Source organism: Columba livia, chromosome 2 (assembly GCF_036013475.1).
Source record: "Columba livia isolate bColLiv1 breed racing homer chromosome 2, bColLiv1.pat.W.v2, whole genome shotgun sequence".
Taxonomy (NCBI): domain Eukaryota; kingdom Metazoa; phylum Chordata; class Aves; order Columbiformes; family Columbidae; genus Columba; species Columba livia.
The window spans coordinates 106,943,516-106,969,158 of record NC_088603.1 but is presented as its reverse complement, the minus strand read 5'-3'; the positions used below and the strand labels follow the sequence as shown (position 1 = coordinate 106,969,158).

Here is a 25,643-nt window from a genome sequence, read left to right as displayed (position 1 = left end):
TTGGGGAATTCTCTACGTCCATCATGTTTACAGCCAAATTACTACAGCTGTTATGCATTCCAGCTTTATCTGTTTATGCTTGCTTTCATCGCAGGGCTACCATGTTTTGAGATATGCCTTAACCCTTCTCCCTCTCCCCCCTGTAGTTCTCTACAGTGAACAGAGATCTTCACTCAGTTATTTCAACACCATTTCTCTCCATTCCTGATGTGCATACCTGCACATTTACATAACTGATGTCACACACCCACTTTTCCCAAGGTTTGCTGAATACTGGAAGATTCTACTGAAACAAAAGAATGAACTAACAAAGCAATCCAAAACTGTCCCTTATCTTCTATTCCTGTCACACTGAACTCGAACTTTCTGTAGGAAAATATTTGCATTTAAAAAGTGACTTTTTAATGGGCTATTCAAATACTTTTCACTAGAAAATCTTCTCTGAAGAGAAACCATAAACCTCACGTGACATGCATTTATAACTAAAATCCACAGTGGTTTTGGGTACATTATCAGAAAAACTACACAATAACAGAAGATTCTTGTGTTCTGCACATATACCACCAGCTGTAAAGAATCAAAAATAATTAAACCCATTTGACAGTTGCTGGGCAGCAGCTTGTCTTCCTGGTTACAAACAGCTAAGATCACTATATAACGAATATACTACTCTGTTAGATTCAGAATAAATAATCTAAAGGTATTCTAATTCAGACTTGCTTGCCCACCTTCCATTTTGTTCCAGAGCATCTTGTGCTGTTTCTACTCCATCTCATTTCTATCTGTATATCCTCATTTCTCAGGATGTTACTTTCACCTTTCTGGATGTAGATTTATTAGATGCTGTTTTCACCAAACTGAATTTTGTGTCTTAGCTCCATTACTTTAATGTTACATGAAATACATGTTACGTTGTACGCCAGTGAGAAAGTCTGTTAATTCTTAACATACCACTCAAATGTTGGTCAACCGTATTACAATTGTGTGGCCTACATTACAACTTTAGGCCTAATATTACTTACCGATTCTTTTTCAACAATTCTGTTCAGCATGACAACTGCTTTGGTTTGTTGTTGCCATACCATTAGCCAAAAATGACAACATGTATTAGGTAGTGGACCCTGTGTAGTAAAAAAAGAAAAAAAAAAAAGGGAAAAAAAAAAAGGGTGGGAGAATGTATAGGCAAAGCAGTGTTTGAATACAGTTCATAGTTCACTGTGTGAAACATAAAAAAGGTCTTCCTCTGAAAAGTTTAAATAAATTATTAATAGAATTATAGAAATGACAGGCAAGAAAGTAACCACACTGCACAGATCATTCCACTACTAAAAAGTTCTTTTGTTTTAAGAAGGAAGGAAAAAAATTTTTCAAAAGGGCACTAAGAACTCAGGGAAAGGGATTTTTCAGTTTGGGCATCAATACTATCGTGCTGTTAGAAGAAAAGCTACTGCAGGCTTGCTCAGAAGGTACAAGAAGACATAACAGGTAAAAGTATTGTTGCAACCTGTTTCCAAAAGAACTAAAGAAAATATCAAGAAATATTTGAAAGCTTTATATGTAGTGAACTATGCATACATAAATCGTCCCTTTATCTTTTTCTTAAAACATAAAATAATGTGCCTGCAACTAGATCAAACAGGTGGTTAGAATGAGATATATATAACTCACAGAGACAAGAAACCATCCAAATAGAAATGACTGTACAAATCCCCCTCCTCCAGATTCTCAATCCCTATAATAACCTAATTAATGGGTAGTACTTACCTGTGTTAAAATGTAGTATCTCTGGGCTTCTTCTATGACCACTAGGCTGGCATTGATATAGTCATTCTCGGTGTTCTGCAGTTTTACACGACTATGATCATCTAAAATTCAAAGAAAATTAAGAATTAATGATGCATCCATTTCATGAATACTCTCTAACAGGCAAGTTTAGGCCTGACAAGCAATTAGAAATAAATCCTGCAATACAAACCAAATGGCAAACTACAAACATACATGAAACTAATTTCTCATGCAACTTTGATAACTGCCTGTTTCATTCTTCACTCAGCATTCCATCAAAGTAACTTCAGGCAGCTATTAACAGAAGCTGCTCAGAAAACTGGAATACCCAGTTTTCTTTAAAAAACAACCAAACAAACCAACCCTGCCAAAAGATGCTCACAGACATCCCTCAGCAGTTGCATTTCCTTAGTACAACACCACCACAGCCCCCACCAGGCAGCACTCTGTCCCATCACACCAAATCAGTCCACTGCATGTTTCTGGTGAACTGAAGTTTCATAGGTTGAGGTAGAATCATAAAGTTAAACACAGAAAGCTTCAAAAAAAGGCAAAACTGAACTTCTCTAACAAGCCCACTCGTAATAATTCAAACCAAGCTTTGATCAATTTAATTTTCCATGTATCTTATTGTTCAGTTCTATACAAATAAGAAATACTGAAGGGCACATGCAAAAATGTACCTATTGAACAACTTTTCCAATTTAACTAAGCCTTATCTTATTACACGGCCTCTCACGATTACACAGGCAAGACAGAAGATTTCCCTATTTATGGCAGAGGCAAGCAAAGGACCCCATTTAAAATTCTAACATTAATATGAGAAAGATTATCAGACACTCATACAAAAACATTGCATAATAAAAAGTCACAGTGGCTGTTCTTAGAACCTTTTAGTATCTGATTTATCACCCTCTAGGAGACATTTAGGTAATCTGACTTGTTCACAGTAAGTAATCCTTCAGCCATTTATTCAAGATGTATTAAATAAATGGAATTTTTAGTTTAAAATTTGTACACAACTGCTTGCCAGGAAATGAGATCCCAACCAACTGCAAACCTCCTGAAGCTCGGCTGCCTAGACAGACTGTTTATGGGAAGAGTAAATAGAAAATAGCAAACAAAAATGAATTTAAGACACTTCAACACATTTCAGGAAGAGAAGGAACAGATTCCATAAATAAAGTGGCAAACCTGACAGTGAATTACGGTGGAGTGCCAGCTTTTAACCTGCATTCAGCTGGTCTAGCCCATAAAACTCACTCAGGGTACACAATGATGACACAGCTGCCTTTAAAATGTCAGCCCTCTCTTCCCTCTCCCATCCCTGCATCAAAAGGCTACCTTCCTTTTGACAAACATCTTGGGAAATGCACAAAATCCTTGAGTTTTGACATGAGCAACTACCACGTTCACATCCAGTCCACCTATGACAGCTGAACTCAGATTAAGTCCTGGTATCACAGCCAGTCTATACAGCACAAGGCTTATCTAAGAAATCCATTAATATGACCCCAGATGGACAAAACGCTGATGGGAATTTAAATTGTTACTAAATTACACTCTTGTTCTACAGATAGCTCAAATGATTTTAGAAATACTTTCCATATGTTTGGAAACCTGGGCAAAGTACACTTATTAGGTCTTTATCTGCTTTTATACTCTCATCTGCCTGCTACTGGCAATTGCCAAAGAGAATCTTGCTGGACTCAAGGAAAGAAGTCAACAGTAAGTTACTAATTTTATTTTTTCTTCTTTATTTTTAAGGACTGAGATTTAGGGTTGTCATCCTACCTCCTTTAGCTGCTACCTTTTATATGCAGCCATGTACAAACGTGCAGAGAACAGAAATATGCTGAAAACCTATTTTTAATACAAAAGTATGAGAAAGTTACTGGTTAAGTGTGTTTTCATTAGCATTCCAGCTGTAAGGCAACACCATCTTGTCTTTCAGGACTCTTAAAACAATCTATGATACATCTCTATGAAAAAAAAATATTATCAAAGCCAAGATACAGTAAAATTAAGACACACGTGTTTAAAGTTAAATATATCTCCTTGTATTATTTTGTCTGGATAGGAAAGCGTTACTTTTTCCTTTCATGTATCACTTTATCTGAAATGTTTCTACTGGAGAGAAACCAAGACCTTTGTAAATATTACATGTCATTTGCCAACAGGAAAAACTTAAGATCTTGTTATAGTAAATCACACATACCGGTACCAGTGTTCTCGGAAAGATGACGTAAGCAAGCGCTGTTAACAGTTTAATCACCCGGCAGCAGCTGCTGTATTGCTGCCAGTAGGAGATAATTACCGAGGCTCTAATGAGGCTTCCTACTGTAATCTTCACACACATTTCCAGGCTTATTTTTCCTTTCTTATAAATTACGCTTTGTAAACATGACAAATGAAATTCTGAAAGTGTTTTTAAAAGCCCCTTTAACAACTAATTCCATGTACAGGCAGCCTCCCTCCTCCTCACTAAAACAGAAACGATCCTACATAAAAAATATACTGGCGTACACCCCACAGGACAAAGAAAACCACTAGAATATATTGATTTCCCTTTTTTTCAAGGGAAAACGTTCCTAAAGGACATAATGACCCAGAAACCTCATTCAATCCCTGGCTTGCTCTTCTGAATTAAATGAAGCAAGCCAACTTTTGACAGAAAGTTAGCCCTAACATATTTCCTGTATATTAATCTTTTCCAGTTACAAAGTACCTCAGATTTATATGAATGATAAATCTATCTTAAATCTTAAACACTTTTCTGAAATGTTGCCATGCCCACAACAGCTAAAATGTAGTACTCATTTTCTGAAGTGCTAATTCCCCTATTTCAACAAACTATGCAGCCCAAAAGGGAAGTGAAAACCTTAAAAATGCTTCTCATTCTGGCTTCAGCACTAAGAAAACTACTCCCAGAACCATCCTGTCCGAGATAAGCAAACTCTTATTATCCACTTCAAGCGAAACCCTGCCCCACTGATATCACAGACAACACTCCCCATGTCTCAAATAACAGAGACTTCACATTACACATCCATTCACCCGCTCCCTGCTAATAAGAAAATTACATATCCAGTTAGAACTGAGATACAAAACATTTGGCATTTTACCTCATACAGTTCTTGCAGTTGGTTAATGAAAGGATTTCATTTGAAAACAACTGTGTTTCTAGAAGTGAAACCAGGGTATAACTTAAATATTATCTTTTATCCAAGAGATGTGTCTGGCTCCCCAAATATAGAGCCATTAACAACAAAGGAGGGTGAAATACTACTTAGTGAATTTTAAAAAGTCATAAATAAAACATGTAGCCATAAACCATCCCAGTGACCCAGTCTGACCCTTTCCTGCCTACCCACAAATCCCCTTCATTTCACTAATTTAAATCTAGCCTGAGCTGCTACATTATTCAAATTACAATACTCTCTCACTGGACTTACAGTCTCAAGACTCAGGGGTTGCCTAAAGCAAAGGAAAGGCAAAGTGACTCTTCCTCACCCTGCCACTGGTTGTACATAATGAATGCCATCATAGCAATCATGAACAAGCTCATAACTGAAATTCATCCATACCGAAATGTATGTATAACTACTGCATGGGATCCTTACACTTTTAAGCAGGACTGTGAAAAAAACTTCATTGTATCTTAAGTTTGGATCAGTGTGTGCTATTAAAATTCCCCTCTTCCTCAAACCCAAAGAAAAAAGTATCTCCAAAAGCAGCATGCTGAGTTCACATACCATGTTTCTGGTAGCAGGATGTTTTGGAGAATCAGGAGATAATGTAATAAAAATCATCAACATCAGCTTCTAATATTGACAACAAGAAGTGCAGTAGGCTTATTTTGGAAAGATCATCTCCCTGTTCTCAGCACACTCGGAACACAGCACAGAAAGGGAACATTTTTGCAATGATAATTAATCAGCACTGTGCAAAACCATCCACGTCAGCTCTAACCCCACTCTCTGTAAAGCACAATACTCTTCATGTTCCTTTCTCCCTGGTAACAACTGTAAGCCTGTGGCTGAAAGGTCCAACAGAGAGTTTACTAATGGCCATAGGAAGAAAACAAGAGAAATCACTACCTTTCAGGACATTCCAACAGCAATATGATCTACTAGGCAAAACTGTTCAGATGACCTAAGAAATTGGGCTACACACATTACAAAATAAGCTTAAAGAAACAACTGCACAAACCCTCACCTACTCCCCAAAAGCAAAAGAAAAATTTTAAAAATCCTATCAATTTTGCTGACGGGATCTACTTCTTGCCTCTAAATCTGGGACCATGGTAAAGCAGATCTTTAAAGGTGTTTTCAGTCGATCTAAGACACTAGACTCCTCTGATATCAACTAAGGATAAGATTTCGAAGGAGAGTAATAACAGAAATCTTCGAGTTTATTAAAGCTATCAATAAAGAATAATAACCTCACAAGTTATTTTCCTCTTAACAATGTTTTCTGAGAAATGGTTTCATCTGTCAGGAAATGACTAGCTGTCAAACCAAACCTATTTCAGATTAACTTCCTGTTTCAATACTACTGCACAGCCAAAATATTCCTCTCCCTATTCTAGACTAATACCAATCTGCTAGACTGCTATTTATTTTGGCTAGGCAGTAACTCTTGAGGGCTTTTACCCAACCAAACTTATCCACACCACAGCTCTTTAGCCAACAAAACTGGACACTAACAAAAATATTTATGAAACAGGAGACAATGTGAAACTCAGCTGTAATGGGCAAAGATGATTACCCTTTCCCAGCCAACAGAAATCAACTTTTACCTAGAAATGTGTGTAATGGACAGAAACTGGTTTCAGTGTGCGGTTGAAATGGGCCAAACCAACCCAAGGCATTTTTTCCTTCACTTGTAATCTACATCTTTTCTGTAAGACAGAATAATCTTTGCATTTCCTCTTGCAGACTTACCACGTCAGATTTTAGAGCGGCTTGGCCACTATCTAGGTTAACAAACTATTTTTTCACTGCTATGGAGAAATAAAACATTTTCATCAAATTTTGTCTTCCAATACGTTTAAGTAGCTAGATCTTAGAAGTTTAACTGCTAGTTCTGAAGGCCTTTGACTATCAGAGAATATTAGTATTATCACCTGTTTTTTTTCATTTAAACACTGTTAAAGAGCAGTAAAATTTGCAAAGTGAAGGACTGAGACATTGAGTAAGACTGAGTTATCTTGCATTTCTGCAATGCCAGTTACTTTCATATATGCACCATGATTAGAAGTGTTCACCAGAGCGACCAAACTGCATAGCTTTTACCCCAGCTGCTTTGAAATTTAGGTACTGTTTTCCTGGAATGTTATTTATCATATATTGCCTTCCAGGTCTATTTCTCCAGCTCTCCCTATTGTTACAGAAACACTTATGAGTCATATTTGAAACCACACAGATGTACAATTCAACAGGAATTAGTTCAAACAGTGTTTTGCTCTGTTCTTCTCATACAGCCTGTTCATAGTGCCCAGTTCTGCAGGCTGTCTTGGTGCCCAATTCAAACATTCTTTCTGTCATAAATGCTAAAAAACTGAGACATGCCTCATAAAGTTCACCATCTTAGTTCAGTCATCAAGTTAGACTTCAAGTCAAGTAGCATATAACAATCCTAACTGAGCCCAACTACTACTTCAAGACTAGGTTTTTTCTGTCTCTCAGATATTACACAGGGTCGAGGAATTAAAACAGTGACATAATTAATTTCCTTCTGATGAAACAAGCATATCAGAAGCAGCACACTTTGCCATCACCAAAGTAGAGGTGTTTGGTGCTCTTCACTACTGTATAAGGCATGCCATGATTAAGGAAAACTTTGAGCTCCAGAAAACTACAGGAGATAAATACAAGTCACACCTCTACAATTACTGCAGGCATTATTAGATGCTACTTAAATAACACAATGTATTTCTTGTTTATTTTAGGAACATTCTTTTTAAAAAGAAAGCAAACCCACAAATGTATTGCAGGGTAAGCCGCCATTCTCTCTGCAGTATTGCCTAAGTAATTAAATCTATGGATGGGAGAAACGGTAAATGCATGAATACAGCTCCTGCCACAGAAGTTTACAGGATATTGGACCTACAAATAGAACTTGGATCTCATGGATTCCAGTCCAATTTCCTGCCTTCTCTTCTTACAAACTCTACCCCAATTTAAGTATGAAACAGAAAGTGAATAAAATATGATCTGCTTTGCTTCTGGTAAGATGCTAATGCCATGCTGTAACAGGACAGCAAACCTGAGACATGTTAAGAACTTCTGTACAGATTAGCAAAGGTCTAGCAGAAGCCTATCCCCCTTTTCTAAGCACACAGCAGAAGTCAGACAGCCTGGACTGATTTGAGGTATCTTCTTCAGAGCTGGAGATTGCTCAGACAGATCATACTAGGGAATGCCATGCAGACACGGCAAAGAGGCTGTGCATCGAACTCTTAAGCTTGGTTCCATCAGAGTGCAGTACAGAGATTCAGTGTTAAGCCAGACTGGAACCATTTGGTAGAAATACGCTGTGCAAGTTGACATTCCAGCAGCAGTCTAATGAGCAGTGTGAAGCGCTGCATCTGACCAGTATGACTCAACCCGAGACCCTTTCTGTGCAATTTTGAGAAGTGCTATGCACATGCCATTACCACAACTTTCAACTGGAAACAAGGAGTTCAGCACTTCTCCAAATCTTACAATAGGTATTCAGATTAGACTTTCAAACAAAAAAAAAAACCAGTATACCAGTAACCCTTCAAAAATTCTAGATCCAGTAACAAGAAGGCTTTTAGGAGCCTTTGGTGCTCTGGGAAACCTCGTACTGAAGAACACACAAACGTTTAACCTGCTCCAGCTTCAATATTTTGTAGAACAATTAAGGCTGCATTAAATTTTTTCCTAGTTCTTTCGAAAGATTTATGATAGCTTTCTCCAGCTACAACTGCATATTGGTACTCTTTTGCTCATATGTCTTTTTATAATAATTTTGGATTACAGTTTCTAAAGTAAATTATATTGAGAAAAGTCCACAACACTTCAGTAGCAAAGAAGCTGGTAAAAGAAAAAGCTGCCTTCACCTGAGATGCAAGATCATTATGTCACAAAGGCCATTTTAAAGCAGTTAGCAAAACACAAGGCACTCCATACCACACCTACTTGCATTAAGAAAATTAAAAACCAATTTCATGTGTACATTCTTGCACACAGACAAAAATAACAAAATCTCAAGTATTTTTTTAAAGCAACAGTAGAAATCGAGCAGCATTTATCCACACAATGTTACAAACGTTCAGAATCACTTAGCCCAAAGGGAAACTGTTTGTGTTAGGCAAGGTTTACTAACTTAATTTCTGTGCTCAGCAGATGTTGACTTTTTTAATGACAGACAAAGCAATTTTAAACAATTTATGAGAAAAATATCTTTACAATGCCACTTTGCAGCTCACAAACATTTATCTATAAACTATGATGTGCAATCACCTCTCATTCACTATGCAACACAATGAGTTTAACACATGAACTTTTCTCCCTTCTGTGCATGTGTTACAAAAAGCACATTTATCACAGGTTACACGCCTATAGAAATACACAAAATACAAAACCTACAATGACCATGATTTACTATCTACAGTATTTAAAAGTAAAGTGAGTAAATAAGAAGTCTATAAGGTTCACTGCAATAATTACAGAAAAGATACTTACATGGACTAACATCTCTGTATCTGTTTCGATTTCTGTTTTCTGGATATTTTGCAACTCTGTGGGGGTAGTCACTGGATTTATGTCGAATTTCCTTTAAAAGATAAAAAATGCAATTTACTTATAGCCAGTATGCTGATTAACGGTAGTGTTCTATACATCCTATTGTAAGGCTTTCAAGCTTATTCAATAATTAAGGTAATTAATAATTAACATTTTTAAATGAACCTTTACTACACCTAGTGTCATTTTCACTCAGAAAATGTGTCTCTCACTCTTGGACAAGCTGTTGCCGTTTAGATTTTCCCACACTTGGCTAAGACCACCAAACTAACATATGCACAATTTGGTAAGCAACTGGTATAGCAGCAACAAAGGGAATTTAAAAACAAACAAACAAACAAACAGGTATTTATTATACTTACAGTTTACCTCAGATTTGCATGTTATCTCCCACAGCAATAAGAGACTCAGATAGATAGAACTAACAGCAGTATACTGTTTGCTTCTTTAAGACCAGCTGTCAGCATAAAACCCCACAGATGTAACCGAACTAGTTCACAGAATCACAGAACAGTTTGGGTTGGAAGGGAGCTTAAAGACCATCTAGTTTCAAGCCCCCTGCCGTGGGCAGGGACACCTCCCAATAGACCAGGTGGCTCAAAGCCCCATTCAGCCTGGCTTTGAACACTCACATCCTGTTCCAGTCTCCATCCTCATGGTGAAGAATTTCTCCCTGTATCTAATCTAAATCTACCCTCTTTCAGTTCAAAGCCATTATCCCTTGTCCTGATACCACACACCTTTGCAAAAAGTCCCTCTCCAGCTTTCTTAGCTACTGAAAGGCTGCTATAAGGTCTCCTCCAAGCCTTCTCTTCTCCAGGCTGAACCACCTGGAGAACAAAGTTAACGATTTTATGGCTGCTCTTAACAGCAGCTGGTAATTCCTGGTAGTTTCACAGTTCAACCCATAGAGCTGTAGTAGCTAAACGGGATCCAATATGAAGCAGCAATTCTAGACTCACAAATAGTAATACGAAATCACAGCCTACTTCTCCCTGGGCATTAATACAAATCTTTCAATAATCTGAAGTTGGAAGATATTAAAACATACTCATGTCACTGACAGGCTTTTTAAAAACATACTGTTAATATACTCTGAATTTTCTGTTTTATTAATTTTTTGCCTCTGTATCTCTTCCTCAACTTCATTAAGGTACACAGAATTACCTTATGTAGACAACTGAAAACACAGCTGAAGCGCTATTGATGAGCAGCCTCCAACAAACTGAACCCCTTTATATCTCAGTACCAATGCCACCTCAGCAGACATGTTGTACGGTATAGAACTGAAAATGTCTTACTTTAAATTTCCTTTTGTTTTTAGATGATGCTGCTACAAATTATCATTATGTCCCAAAGAGCATTTAAACTTCTCTTTACAACTAAGCACTCTTTCACCTTCTCTATGTTTCCTCTATCTTCTTTGTCTTTCCAAACTTCCTAAATAGTTTGTCCAATGTCCAGACTTCATAGACTGTCCCAGACAATTAACACAACCAAAAAGGACTTCAGTACAAATCTAACACAGACAAGGAAGCTCCATTTTCTTGGTGCTTAAGTGCATTGCCAACCTGTAAAGAACCTAAACCACAATGCAGAGTAGAAACTGTCAAGCATCAATGCTCTATGGATTTGTATAAAAATTTCTTGATCTATTAGACAATCAGTGTGTTTTTTTCAGTTTGACACAGCACACTGGAACTTGTCTTCTCCTCTGGTTTATATGGCTTACAAGCTTTGGGATGATGAATAAATGCGCCTGGCAGGCATTCACAACCAAGTTCCCATGAAATGTAAATTTTGTATTATTCCACAACAGGATGCAACATTCTTTTGTTTTAAAAGCACTAGCATCCTCTGTACACAGAAGAAGACCTGTCATTTAGTCATGAAACATTAAAACACCTAGAATCACTACTACAGTAATGGGGATAGGGCTTGTTAAAAAGAACTAAACTAAGGAAGTTTAATGACTAGTTCTAAAATCCCTTTTCCCACATACAATCCAGCCATCACAAACTGGAGGAATAAATCAGATGCGAGATGTAATGTAATGCATGTTACACAAGAAAAATTTGCACTGGGGGAAAAAGTGAAAATCAGTATTATTTATTCAGTCATTAATTCAGATTGGACAGGAGCCCTGGGAGTCAACATAAATATTCCAAGCTTCATGGGATTTTACCACAAGTCTTGGTAAATTAATGGAAGAGAAGGGCAAATATACATAACTAGTCTCAACAAGAATACAAACGTCAATACTGAACTTTTTTTCTTCAGAGAAACTTACACTTCTCAGGCCAAGTATGTTTGTTTCTCATACAACACTACCATAGGAAAATACCTTCATTAAAAAAAAAAAAAAAGTGGAAAAACATGTAGTTAGTAATTAAGAGTATTTTCTACAAGTCTGTGCTATTTAAAACATCATTTGCTATCTTCTCTTTATGTTTTTAAGTTGCTGTGTATTCTCTAGTTTTAACACAAAACAAATGCATTATTACCCTGAAAAAAAAAACAGGTTTGCAAATCTACAAAATGAGGGAAATGTGAAATTTTAGTAAAAAAAAAGCTTTATTAAAAATATTTTACAGCATAGCTGTAGAAAAATTAGGAAACCAGTCTACAAAGTATAGAAAAGCTTAATATACAACTTTCTTTCTAGCACAACTAGATAATATGAAAATGAGCTGGGAAGGCTAACTTGTCCAGTTGGGCTATATCAGATGCAATGTGTCTGTGTGTGCTTTTCTCCCTCATGAGAAATACTGGTTCTGGAGTTCTTCCTGTACACTTTTATCTCATTAACTTAGCACAGCTTATTTCTCCTATCCCCTGTTAAATTCAAACTAAAGTTCGGTTCCATAATATCTGTCTAGAGATAATGTATTTCAAGTACATGTAAATCGAACACACCACAATCTAAAGTTAACAAAAAGAACTCTCGCTTTGGATTGGTTTTGCTCATTTGTGAAAGAGCACTGTAAAAACACATACTGGCTGAAATAACTGCTCTAGTACTATAAGCTTATATAGAAAGTCTCGCGCATAGAACAGACTCAAAGACTTGTTGCAAGTTAATAATCTCGTTGTTTATAGTGGTGTATTTTCTGAGACAACGGAGCAGGTTCCCCGCAGCCGCCCGGCGGGTGAGGAGGACCCGCTGCGCTGCAGTTTCAGTGGCAGAGCCGCCAGCACCAGAGGGAACGGCGAGCCTTCACCGGATCGGTATTATCACGTGTAACTTTCCGCTCTGCCTGGAAACCGCGGGTAAAACACGCTGGCCCGGCTCAGACCAGGCCGCCCGGCTTAGCCCTCCGCTCCCCGCCGCCAGCACCCGGCTCAGGGGCTCCGGCCGCCGCCGGCTCCGCGCAGGCGCAGTGCGCCGCCAGCACCCCCGCCGCCGGGCGGCGCGCAGGCGCAGCGGCAGCGCACGCGGCACAGCGCCTGCGCGCTGCCTCCCTCCGGCACCCCCTCCCAGCGAGCAGCGGCGGCCGCCTCCCGGGCGCATGCGCAGCGGCTGCCTGCAGTTCCGCTGCGTGCACCTGAAAGCGAGTCGTGGCCCAGCGGCTTCCGCTCCCCGCTGAGGCGGCTCGGACCGGCAACGGGCGCTGCCAGCCCGCGGCCCCCTCCCCGTCCTCCCTCCCGCCGGGGCAGCGCCGGAGCGACCTCGTTCGCTCACCAGATAACGCGCCTGCCAGTCGTTGGTGGCATCGATCTTCTGGAACTCCTGCTCGATAATGGCGGACATGGCGGTGGCGGCCAGAGCGCGAGCCTGTCCGGCGGCCGGCAAGCTCCCGACCCCGCGCGCGCTGCCCGCCACACGGGAGCGGCGAGCGCGCACATACGCTCGCAGCGAGTCCCCCGCCGCCCGCGCCAGGCGCATGCGCGGCCCTTGGCACCGCCCACCGAGGGCTGCCGAGACCACGCCCTCGGGGCGGAGGGAAGCACCTGGGGTGACGTCACGGAGCGGCAGCGGCGCGGAAGTGGGGGCTCGGGACCGCCCGCCGGTGGTTTAGGGGCCCGCCGGGCTTGCACAGGCCCGCGGCGCCGGGGGCGAGGGAAAGGCGACTTCGGTCGCAAAGCCGGTAACAGTCGCTTATTGTCCCCGTGTCACTGAAAGGACAAGACACCTCCATGAGCGCGTCCGGCCAGCAGCGCGGCGCCGCCGCTGAGTCCCCGTCCCGGTTCAGCGCGGTGCGGCCCGCGTTCCGCCTTCAGCTGCTCGCTTTTAAAAAGCAGAAGTAAGAAAATACGTCGGTGTCAGACAAGCGGCGGCCAGGCTTGCCGTCTCAAAAAGCAGAAACGCGGCAGCCCGCGGCCATTGCTTCGAGGAGAGAGCCCCTGAGGAAGCGGCTTCGCGTAAAACCGAAGGTCACACGGAGTTCAGCGGAGCTGCAGGGAGATGCGCTGTGCGGATCAGCCTCACGGAGAAGTGCCCTTGCGACAGTGCGCTCCGTGACTCAGCACACGCTGCTGATCAACGTAACGGCCATTTAATAATACATGTCGCTAACTAGTACCGCAAAGGGGAAGAGACTAAAGCCCCGGGCTCCGTCCTCACACCCCGCCTCCAGTGGCCGCCCTGCTGTTGGCCCAGCGGCCTCCTCTCCGCAGGGGCCATGTCCCAGACTAACTCCCAGTCCCCCTTCACCCTGCAGCGGGCGCCCCCCGGCCCGCCACTAACCGAGAGGTTTAACGAAGAACATTTTTATCGGCCCCTTCTCGCACCCGCCGTGCCCCAGCCGCTCCCCGCAGCTCCCCCACTCCGCTAGCCCCGCTCCGCCCAGCCAACTTTGCCGCTTAGCCACGCCCCTTCTGGCGTTTAGCCCCACCTCCTGGTGCTTGGCCCCGCCCCTCGGGACTTAGCTCTTCCCGGTTCTGCCGCAGCTGGGGCCGTTCGCGCCACACCGGCCCGAGTTCCCTTCCGAGTACCCATCAGCGGGCTGGTACACGCGTGGAGGTGCTGAGCGCGGCATCTCCAGCCCCCGTGGTGACTGCCGTACAGCGCTGCCCTGCGTGCCGTTGCCCCCAAGCAGCCGTGGACACTATGGGCGTGAGGCCAAGCATTGGGTGGTTTATAGAATCATAACATCATTTCAATTGGAAGAGACCCTCAGGATCATCGGCTCCAACCATGGCACTCTGGCACTAAACCATGTCCCTAAAAGCCTTGTCTAAATGCCTTTTAAACGCTTCCAGGGATGGTGACTCCACCACTTCCCTGGGCAGCCTATTTCGATGCCTGACAACCCTTTCCATTAAGAATTTTTTTCCTAATATCCAATCTAAACCTCCCCTGGTGCAACTTGAGGCCATTGTTTCCTCTCATCCTATCATTTGCTACTTGGGAGAAGAGACTGACACCCTCCATGCTACAACCTCCTTTCAGGCAGTTGTAGACAGCGATAAGGTCTCCCCTCAGCCTCTTTCTCCAGGCTAAACAGCCCCAGTTCCCTCAGCTGCTCCTCATCAGACTTGTGCTCCAGACCATCACCAGCTTTGTTGCCTCCTCTGCATTCTCTCCAGCACCTCAATGTCTTTCTTATGATGAGGGACCCAAAACTGGACGCAGTATTCAAGGTGTGTTTCTCAGCACAGCTTCAGATGTGTGAGGTGAAGAGGAGAGGCTAGTGGGGCGAGGCACTCACACCATGAGCGTGCCAATGCTGTTCCCTCAGGAAGCTGCTGACGAGGTGGCAGCGCGGTGTGAAGGCTGCGGTAGCACAGGCAGCCTGGGACGATGCCCGGCATGGATGTCACCTATCTAAAGGCCAAAAATTGGGTGCTGGAGAAATGCTGTCTGAGCACTAGGTGAGCTGAGTTCGTGTTCCCCTCCACTGAGGTGTTTTGAAAACACAGGGACAAGGGTCACTCAGCATGACGCGAGAGATCATAGAATCGTAGAACAGTTTGTGTTGGAAGGGACCTTCAAAGGTCATCTGTTCCATGTATGTGCAGTCACGCAGGTAAGGCAAATGGTTTTGGAACAGACTTCTGGTTTTGACATCCAAATGCCCGTCATCCGCTGTTTCATTTCCTTCCTGTCTGTGGACTGCAGTCCCGTGCTCCAAACACACCAGCTGATGTTCTCCCTCAGGTCCCATAATGAACCTGGTATCCTGTACTGTGGGGTTTTGTATGGTGCACCTGTGAAGCATGGCTGATAGGACAGTATGCATCAGTAAGTTAATAGCATGTCTTCCCAGGTAACTCAAGGAAATGTTGCATACAATTTTCTTGAACTGTGCTTTCAAACTTTGAAAGCTACATAGAGAGTAGCTTTTCTGGATTTTTCTGCCTGCAAGACTGAAGGACAGGTTGTGTCTGTCACTCTGCAGGTGTTCTCTGGTTAATCGTTGTGCTACAGGTGTTCAGTTGTGAAATATATTAAGACAAGATCTGTGAATTATGTTTTTGATTTAGGAGTGCAGAGAAGAAGTACCCATCCTCTAGGTAATTATTATTTTTAATTTTAAAATGTTGTTTTGAATTCATGTTTCAGTGAACAAAAAGTGTTCTTAACCTCAGAAAACTGATCTTGCACAGGCTGGGTATAAGAAAGTAAACGGATACACAGAAACTGCAAAATATCAAATCTTAATAAAAAATAAATAAATATACAACTTCCTCACTGATTTTAGTCTTCAGTAGGCTTATCTCTGGATATGAACATGCTGACCCATCTGTATTTGCAGCATTTGCTACTACAGCCTTTTTTACCCCTTGCTGGAACTTCCTTTAGGTCACAGACATCATAATACCCCATGAAGCCATCTGACATGGATCACAGCTGAATAAGGCCCAGTCACTGCCCCGTCAGTCCAGAGAAGAGAGAGTGATGCTGCCCGATGACATGTTACTTTCTCTTTATTCTCGTGCAAACGCCAGGGAATACTTGGAGGTTGCTGCCTGTGAACGGTGAGAAGATGTTGTCCTTGAGTTGAAAGACAGCTCTATCAGCTGGGGAGCACCCCATGTGTAGCAGCTAAGCAGGCCACTGAGAGGTTTTGAGAAGGATGCAGGAGAAGTGGTAGTTTTGGTATATAAACACAAAAACGTGTACTCTGCTCTTCTGATTAGCAACCATTATGCAGATGAGAAGCTTGTGTTTGTCATTGTTCATGATATTTGGGGATTTACAGATGTCTTAGAAGAGCAATAACTGGTAAAGCAGGGGTTTCTGGAGAAATTGCTGTTGTTTGCTTTTTGGTTGCTATTTTCTTACTGCAAATATGCTGAAAACATTGTACCGGTTGTCTGGTTTGGGGTAATTGAGCCCAGGATAGGCCCAGGAGTACAGTTACAATGATCTATGGAGGAGAACTGTGTATATAACATAAGCCAAGTACACTCATTAGAAAACTTCATTTATTCTATTGCCAGCATTTGCCAGTTCTGTACTAGCTGTGCAGCCAAACCCAGATGAACTACTGCATAAACTCTTAAGCTTTTAAGATTACATGAGACATGTACAAAGCAAGATAATGGAGTTGCTGGAATATGTGGTATATTGTTAGTGTTTTTCTGAGTATAAACATGAACAAGTAGTTATTGCAATGTTTTCTTATTAAAATGTCTGATAATTTGAGAAGCCCCCTGCTGTGCTGACAAAACAGTAACTTCAGGGTAGTTGGTATCCACAACAGTTTGGATCTCAAAATTGGTTTTGATGCCTTTGTTCATGTGAATGAAAAAGATCAATCGTGTTAACTTTAAATGCTGCTTGTCCAGTGACCTTGGCCAAACAATTAACTTTAGTACCAGTCTGGAATGGACTAAGTGCGTGTTCCTCCATCTGTGCATTTTTTGGCTCGTTCACTGGAATTACTTAAGTATCATTTATTGGAAATGATCTGGTTTGTGCTGCTTTTCTGAGAACCATTTTGGATACTGGTAGATGGAGAACAAATTCTTCCCTGAGGTGGTTTTATCCAGAAATATACTCCATATCAGTCTTAGCTGTTAAGGAAGAAAGCTGTAATGTGCTTAAGCTTGCCACGATGTGAGAGGATGAGAACATATCATTCCTGATTTAAGTCTTATAGACCAAGGCTTAAAGGAGAAAAGGATCCTCCCTTCTCACACAAACTGGGTAGGACTGGAAACCCAGAAGATCTGGCTGCTCTTCTGGCATCTGCTATAGAGCAGGAGAAGCAGAATGAAAATGCCCAATGGTCAGGATGAAATAGGTTTCCTTTGTTCTGTACATTTACGGAGGAGCCTTGTTCAAGTAAACGTTAAAATTCCTATTACTTAAAGCGAGTGCCAGTGCAAATACCTGTCTCCAGCTGTGTTATTGATTTCCTTCCCCTGCAAACTGTGTTTTGGCATACAACGAAAGAAAAAAAGAAAAAGGAAAAGCAAAAACAACAACAACAACAACAACAAACCCCACCAAAACTTCAAAATATACGTAGCAAAATGCAAATCCTTGTAGCAGCAACAGAAGCACAAGGGACCCTAACATGTTTGCATTCAGCTGAGGAAGTCTGTCACATCAGTCACAGGTCTACAACAGCGGGATTCTAGTGTCCAATGTCTGTGAAAAAATGGCTATGTAGTAAAAGTGATGGAATTATGTACAGAAGCTGTAACCGTGCTTTGAAAAGAAGGAGAACACAGCTGTGCCCAGACTAAATGATTGCCCAAACTGTAGTTTGGAGTTCTGGGTAGAAGAAATTCATGGCGAAGGAAGAAAGATTAAGGTCCCTTTAGGAAGTCCATTTTACAGCCCAGAGCTTTGTGCCAGTCTGTATGGCACTGGACTCCCACGGTGAAGACAAAATAATTGTGGAGTGCCAAAAGGAAAGGGCAGCTGGCAGAAGTGCTGTCACAAGTGAATGGACACTAGCTAGCTGAAAAGGCAGCCAGCCAGGACGTCTGCTGGGTAGAGCGACTTTGGGCTCTGCTGTGGCTTTGTGAAACAGCCCTTCCAGCAACCCAAGCTGGGCTGAGCAGGCAGACGCAAAACCTAAATGCCTGTGAGTCAATGCAGGGGGTGTGGGGTGCGGCTGCAGGAAGAGGAGGAAGGCCAGTTGCCAAGAGAAAGATGACGCCAAGTTATCATTTTTATCACTCTAGAGAGAATCTTGCTTGCTGGGGGTCCTTTTATATGTTGTTTCATTTTCTGTTCCTCTTTTCAGCCCTAGCTACAGTGACATTTATTAAAATCACAGTTTGCAAGTGAGAAGGTCTAATTCGGTGAGTGTCCAGGGTGGTTTGATGTCATTCCATGTTCTTGGCTAGAAAGTAATCTTTCACTAGAAACTGCATCTATAGAAACTGCTTATAGCTGACATAAAGTTCTCACATTGGAAGTTTACTGAGACTTGCATTTGTTAGAAGGTCACTGGCTTAGTAGATTTTAGAATTGTTTTCCTCAGAGACTGAATAGAGCTGTTCCAGGCTGTAGACCATTTCTAATCTCAGAGTTATTTCAAAGCATCAGTTTGCATTACTGTATAATGGTTAAAAAAGTGTCTAAAATGCAGTTTTGGAAACTGCTTTATGTTGCTGGTGAGTCTTTAATTGACATTCTCTCATAATTTTGAAATCATGTCACCATGATCTTTTAACTTGTCTGTAACACAGATTCTGTGTTTTAGTGGCTTCCATGCTTGACTGTATGTATTTTCATCTACATTCAAGCTTATCTTCCAAATTACAAATTTAAGGGCATTTGCTGAATTACAGCTAAAAAGATCACAACGCACAGCTCATACCTCTGTTATTTGCTAGGACAAGTTCTCGTAAGAAAATACTGTTTGGGGAGAAGAAGACTTTGTACTGAGGAGTATCAGTAAATGTTTCTGTTATGAATTTATGTTCTAAATGTTGTGTTCCAGTTTTTCTTTGGGTTTCCCAGCATCTGAACAAAGCAATTATGCCTATTTTCATGGGTGTAAAAGTCTCCAAATTGTGTTTGCCTGTTTTTTCCTTCCCCCAACAGTTTGAAATAATGTAATTAACGTCTTTTTGACAATGCGATTTAGGATTTTAATCCTCTTTGTAATTTATGTTTCTGCATTAGACAACCTGAAGTGCCAATAACAGCAAAGGGGTTTATTTTTTACTACTAGCTGTAATAACGATTTAAAAAATCTTATTGTTACCAGCTTCATAGAAACTTGATTCTACCATGTGGTGATGACCCTTCAGCATATATTATAATAATTACTTTCTCCTTTCTTGTGCTAGCAGAGGTAGATCTGTGCAAGGTTTGTGATATCTTTGTCTGGTTTTAAGTTGACATTAATATATCTGATTTCATACAATTTCCCGTATAAGCTTGTCCTATTGAGATAATCAGCAGCCCTGGAGGAGCCACATTCTCTGAGTCACTGTTTCGATGGCAGAGTTCCATGAATGTGTGGCAAGTTTTGTCTGCTGAGATGTCCTTTGGTATGTTATACAGAGCAAGGTGTTTGTGCTTGTGTCACTGTGGAAAGGCATCGAATCTTCTAAGGACTGTGGAACATTATATAAGGATTTGCTTAGCTACATTAACCCGGCAAGGCAGGATTGCAATAATCAATGCACCTCTCTTCTTGCCCTCAAAGTAGATCAGAAAGCAAGGAGGAAAACAGATTTTACCTGTAGGTGACAAAGAGCCACGAAGAAAAAGTTAATTTTTCAAGCAGTAATATTTCCTAACAAAACCGAATGACTAGTGCATGCAATTTTTTTTTCTTTGATAAATTTTTTTCTTGTGAAAATGGCGTTGAAACTTATCTACCAAAGGAAGGAGTCTTAAAAAAACCCGGTTTGCATAACAAGTATATTACTGTTTCTGAATGTACGCTATGTTTTCTTTGGTCCAGATATTTAAAACCGCTAATTCATACCCTTATGGCATATGAATTGCTGTAACTGCTAAACCAATTTGTTTGTTTTCTCAAAGCAAAGAAAAACTGAGTATAATGTACTGAAAGAAGGATCCATAACACAAGGTTTCCAATTGGAATGCTGTCAAGGTCTTTAACGTCTTATTTTAGCCAGTGGAACAGTTCCAGCAGCTCAAGTCATGACACTCCACTTACTGGAATTAACAGCCTGGGGAGAAGAGTGCCCTTGTACAGAACACATCCAGTATCAAAATGGATGTATGAAATTCTATGGATCTTTTGAATTTTAGATCTTGTTTCTTGCTATCTGCAAAGAGACATCACTGCTCATCAAAAGCTATTATTTTATTTTTAAAAACGCTGTGGTACCACTTCTTAGACAGCTGCAGCTTCTTCAGAGGCAGACAGTACTACCCTCTAAATACACTGGAAGTCCTTTATCACAAAGAAAATGCTTAAGGTGTCCTAGTACACCATTTTCTTTACTGTGCTACCCTTTTATAAAAGAAATGTCACAACTGTCTGTTAGATCACTCAGATTCTTCTCAAGATTTAAGTATAAAATAATGTATTTACTAACACAGATTTGCAGTAATGGAATAATGCTACAAAGAAAAATAAGTGAGTTATTAAGATTGTATTTGTCAAGAAATATCCTTCAGGGTCACTTTAGCATCTCAGCTAGCTTCTAGCTCCCATTCTCTTACACTAATTTGGAAGCTCTACTCGCTTGAAATTGATTTTCTTTATCCAGAATGGCTGCATGCCTCCTCCTAAGCACTGAGTGGGAAAGGTTGGATGCAGAACGAAGGCAAAGGTTATTTTTTCTGTGTCCAAGCAAGACAACCTTAGTTTTGCCCTTTGTTTTTCTCGATTAAGAAACAAAATTTAGTTGAGTCTGGTGATTGGATTCTTGAAAGTGATTCTGTGAGGAGGGGATTAGGACACATGAGTGCCACAAGCCTGTATCTGCCTACCCCAACAAGTTGGTACATTAACATTTCTACCATAATCAGTGCGCTCCTGCTTTCCCATTGCTTCTCAACACATTGCTAATACCTTATACATGATGTGAACAGAAATTATAAACGCACAATGTAATTTCTAGATCCAGAATATATTTTGCCTGATGAATACCATGTAAGGAATAAACATGACACCAGCAATGGCGAAACAAGAAGACAAATGTATTATTTGTGAAACTGTGCCACACATGCACTCTTGTTTCTAGGAGTTTGCTCTGGGGAACATCACAAGTCCTGTGGTGTCAGTATTTCTTGGTCCCATAAAAAGTGGTAAGGATAATTCTCACTTAATTTCCAGAGTTTGGAAAGTAGGATGAGGCAGATCACTGATGGAGGTGACTCCTTGAGCCATTGCAGCTAAATCTGCTGTCAAACATGCATCAACAGTATGCAGCATCAACACAGAATTTCCACAATTCTGTCACAACAAGTGGAATAAATCCTGAATATCTTTGAAAAGGAGGTTCCAATGAAATAATGCACTGGTTATATCTTTAAAATATAAATATGTATGTCTTTCAGGATGCCATAAAAACTTTCCTTTCTCTTTCTTTTCCTCTCACTTTCCTGAGAGTGGAAGTAGTTGGGAGTGCTTTCTTCACATGGAAGAGTGAGTCAGTAACAGATTCAGTAATTAATTAGATTATTGAAATGTGATTCAAGTTATACCCTGCTGGTTACACTAACTGGAAATGTACATGCACAGCATTTTATAAAACTTTTTAATAACGTGAGTTGCATATGTGTATGCATTTAAATCTACCGAGTGTTACCAGATGTGATGGAAATTAAATTAGCTAGAGTTAAAAAGTTCAATAATTAAAAAATATTTCTATAAAAAGTAGGGCAGATACTTTTAATAATCATGCCGATAACTGAATGATTAACTCTTTCAAGTTTACGTCTTTCAACATTAGAGTGTAGCATTCTTGGGGGAATATGGAAATAATATTTCCATTTGACTAATCTGTGTAATTGAAGAAACGGTGGATAAATAAACTCCATGCATAGAACATTTTGATTCAGCATTTCATGTATGTGTTTATCCTCTGTGCATAATACTTATGTATATAAATATCATCGGTTCCCGCTCTCCTCCCACAGAGCACTGCAATGTGCTGCGTATTCTCTTTTTATTTCAGATGTTTCGAGGACATTTGTCAGGCTCAAAAGTTATGCTCAGTACTTGGGGACAGTATATCAGCCACTCACCAAAGCAGCACAAATCTGAAATAATTCGATTTCAACTTGTTCAAAAGCAGATAATTTCTGCGAAATGTTAAATAAGTTGTCAGTAGAAATGACATTTGTTAGGCAAACATTGTTTTCTCCACAACACAACATGGCATGTGAGTTACCTTGGGCAGGCAGCAATTGCTGGTAATTAGTGTCACTGCTCTGACCTTTGCCGAAAAGCAAATTCACGGTTCAGCAGCTGCTAATAAGCCTCCACAATAGCGCTGTGCGGGAATGTTCAAAGTGCCGTTAATCCTCAGGCATGATGTGAACATGCCTTAAAATACTCGAGTGCTCTTTGCAGTGTGGTCACAGGGCAGATGCTCTCTCAGCTTTGGGCTGTGTTTGTTTTGACGTGTCTAGAGTTTTCAGTTTAAATATCTGTCACAGCACAAACATCCCTTATTCCTGTAAGGCCAATTAACCATGCTAATTAGTATGAGTCTGCAGAAAAGAGACTTAACAATACGCAGATGTGAGTCTTGTCTTGCAACAATGAAGTTTAGAAATAATTTAATTGAAAGTACGTTAACATAAACTATGACCATACAGTTTATGCAATCACAATTTTAAATTATGTAAATTCTTCGCTGCTTCTAACGATTGGTGCCTCGGGTAATCTGTCCTCTTGGCAATTCCTGTTGGAAATTTCTCCTGGTTATGATTCTGATCTAACAGTACCTCTGGCTTGAGACGTGATGAATGAAGTGGTCAGTGATAAGTATAAAATCACTGTACAGTGCCTCTTTGGAGGGAGCACACCCTTGTAGCTGACTGTAAGGCAGTGTTTTTGTTAGTGAGAATTTCACTGGTGGGGAGAAGCCTTAAGTGAGCACAACAAAACATTTTCAAAATTTCCAGTCAATGAGAGATTTGCTGTTGTAGTCATGTGTCTCCTAGAAATTCAAGCATGCTTCTCCTGGAATCTTGTCTGGGATTTTATTTCGTGCTCTTAACCCAGATGTTTCAAATGCTTTGGAAACAATGAACTATTACTATTGTCAGAACAAATTCATCATCTTTGCTTTTAGAAATGTCAGAGGCAGGAGGAGTGTTTAGCAGACCTCTAGGGAGCCTTTTGGTTTTCTCTCTACAGGAGTCTGAAACCTTCCTAGATAGATCTGTCCAGCTTCTCCTAATGGTGGTCAAACTAGAAAATTGTCCAGCACTGTCCATTTAACACTTGCTGGTATGTATTACCTGGACTATGTCCTGAGAGTGTTCCTTAGTTAAATTAATTCCATCTTGTTACATCTCACAATGAGCTATATACAACATATGGCATTCATAAATAGCTGATTCCAAATCTATTACATAATTTACCCATATGCCACATGAAAATTCAAAATCTGAGAGAGAGACATGGTGAGATGAAAGAGTCTTCTAACAGGCTGAAAACTTTGGCTGTGCCCTTCCACGTTACCCTTTCAACAATGTTCCCTTCAAGTCTGAAGTTGTCCCTAAGTACAGATGCTTGCGCTTGCTGGGATTCCTGTTGGCTCTGGAGCATGTAATAGATTGTGATTCCTTAAGCACTTGCTTTAAGATACATGAAAATGGCCCCAAGGATTATTCTTTTGCTGGAAGTCAGAAGTACAAGGCTGTTTTTAGCATGGGCCTTCCGTTTGTTAAACTGCTGCCCTTGTAGATGCAGAAATATATTAATGTCCTTGTAAAGCTGCTTAAATATTTTTTTAAATGGGTAATCCTGTTGGGTTTGGGGAATATGTGTTTTTTCTACAACATTAATTTCAAAAGCTCTTCAGTACATTGTGGCTAAATAGCATTTTAATGAAGCATGTTTGTTACACTTACTGACAACAAAAGTATTGATCATGTAACAAGAGTAATGAGCAAGTTACTTCCATAGTTAATACTACAATGATAACATTGTGCTGTTATCATCTCTCAAACTGAATTCTACCACTTCTGCTGTACTAGAAGTTCAGATTTTTACCACAAAAAATGTTCAGATATTATGTCCTAATATAAGCATTTATTCTTCTTTTTCCAAATGGAAAAGAAAACATTCTTAAAAACATTTAATTCTACGGATAGGCAATGCTGATGTTTCCATTTTAACTTTAGAGTCTTTCTTTTATTTGAACAGAGAACAGCAGCGCCAGCAGCAGGGATAGGCAGTGTAGGCAGGTTGCCTATGGATGCAGATGTTCAGGGTGGCAAAATGGTCCAAATAAGCAGAAGCCAAGCTCTGCTTCTTCCTCTGCCAAGGCCTTTCTCCTGTGGAGTGGCAGACCGTGTTTGAGCTGTTCATGCTATGTGAGCAACCGATTTCTATCTCCTGCTGACAAACTCTCTCAGCCTGAGTGATTTGTACTTTTATACTGTATGTATATGTGTTATATTTACATGTGTTTTATTCTCGCTCTCAGAGGGAGTATGCACCAGTGGCAGTAACAAAGCTGACCCTGCTGATTCAGTCCTATCTCTGCCCCATCCCTTTACAGGAGCAGCTGAGCCCTGGCAGCCCAGGAGGAGATGTACATGGTGACTTGTTTGCTGCTTGAGAGTTAAGGAGCGTGGGCAAGGAGAGGCACAGTCTCCTGAATTGAGAGACTGGAGAGCTGAGATCCTGTGATGGACAAAGAGTCAGCGAAAACCCAATGAGCCTTCTCAGCTTATCTTCCTGTACCTCCCTCTTCTCTTTCCTCCACACCCTTCCACATGTACCTCCACCTTCCACAACCCCCATGTTCTTTTTTATACATACTCTGACTACAAGTGCTGCAAAATTCAAATTTTTGTGTACGTGGAGAAGCTGTGCGTCACAATCACTTAAATTTTTCCAATTTAATAAGCAGATTACGTCAAGTGGAATACTCACTTCTAAAATGTGAGAAAAGAAAACGTCAAATATAGGAAAAAATAAGATACCTGTGGTAAATGAAATGAAGTCACATTCAGAAGGGGTGGCATCATGCTGTGTATCTGACATCAAAGAGTGTCCTGTAAGA

General features: G+C 40.7%; 1 protein-coding gene across 6 annotated transcripts in view; it reads right to left on the bottom strand.

The window, feature by feature from the left end:
• Positions 1-13,528, bottom strand: part of PTPN2 (protein tyrosine phosphatase non-receptor type 2) — a 37,558-nt gene extending 24,030 nt beyond the window's left edge. The window contains exons 1-4 of one of the 6 annotated variants that reach the window (XR_010470427.1): positions 13,243-13,505; positions 9,501-9,591; positions 1,765-1,865; positions 1,023-1,121 (exon numbers count right to left, since the gene is read on the bottom strand). Coding sequence is in view for 5 of the 6 variants with exons in the window: in XM_065053095.1 (XP_064909167.1) it covers positions 1,023-1,121; positions 1,765-1,865; positions 9,501-9,591; positions 13,243-13,446 (495 nt within the window). In the remaining variant the exon portion in view is untranslated. Of the gene's footprint in view, positions 1-1,022; positions 1,122-1,764; positions 1,866-9,500; positions 9,592-13,242 lie in introns of all 6 variants that reach the window. The other 5 variants (XM_065053095.1, XM_065053092.1, XM_065053093.1 and 2 more) reach the window with 5 other exon arrangements.
• Positions 13,529-25,643: the final 12,115 nt, after the last annotated feature.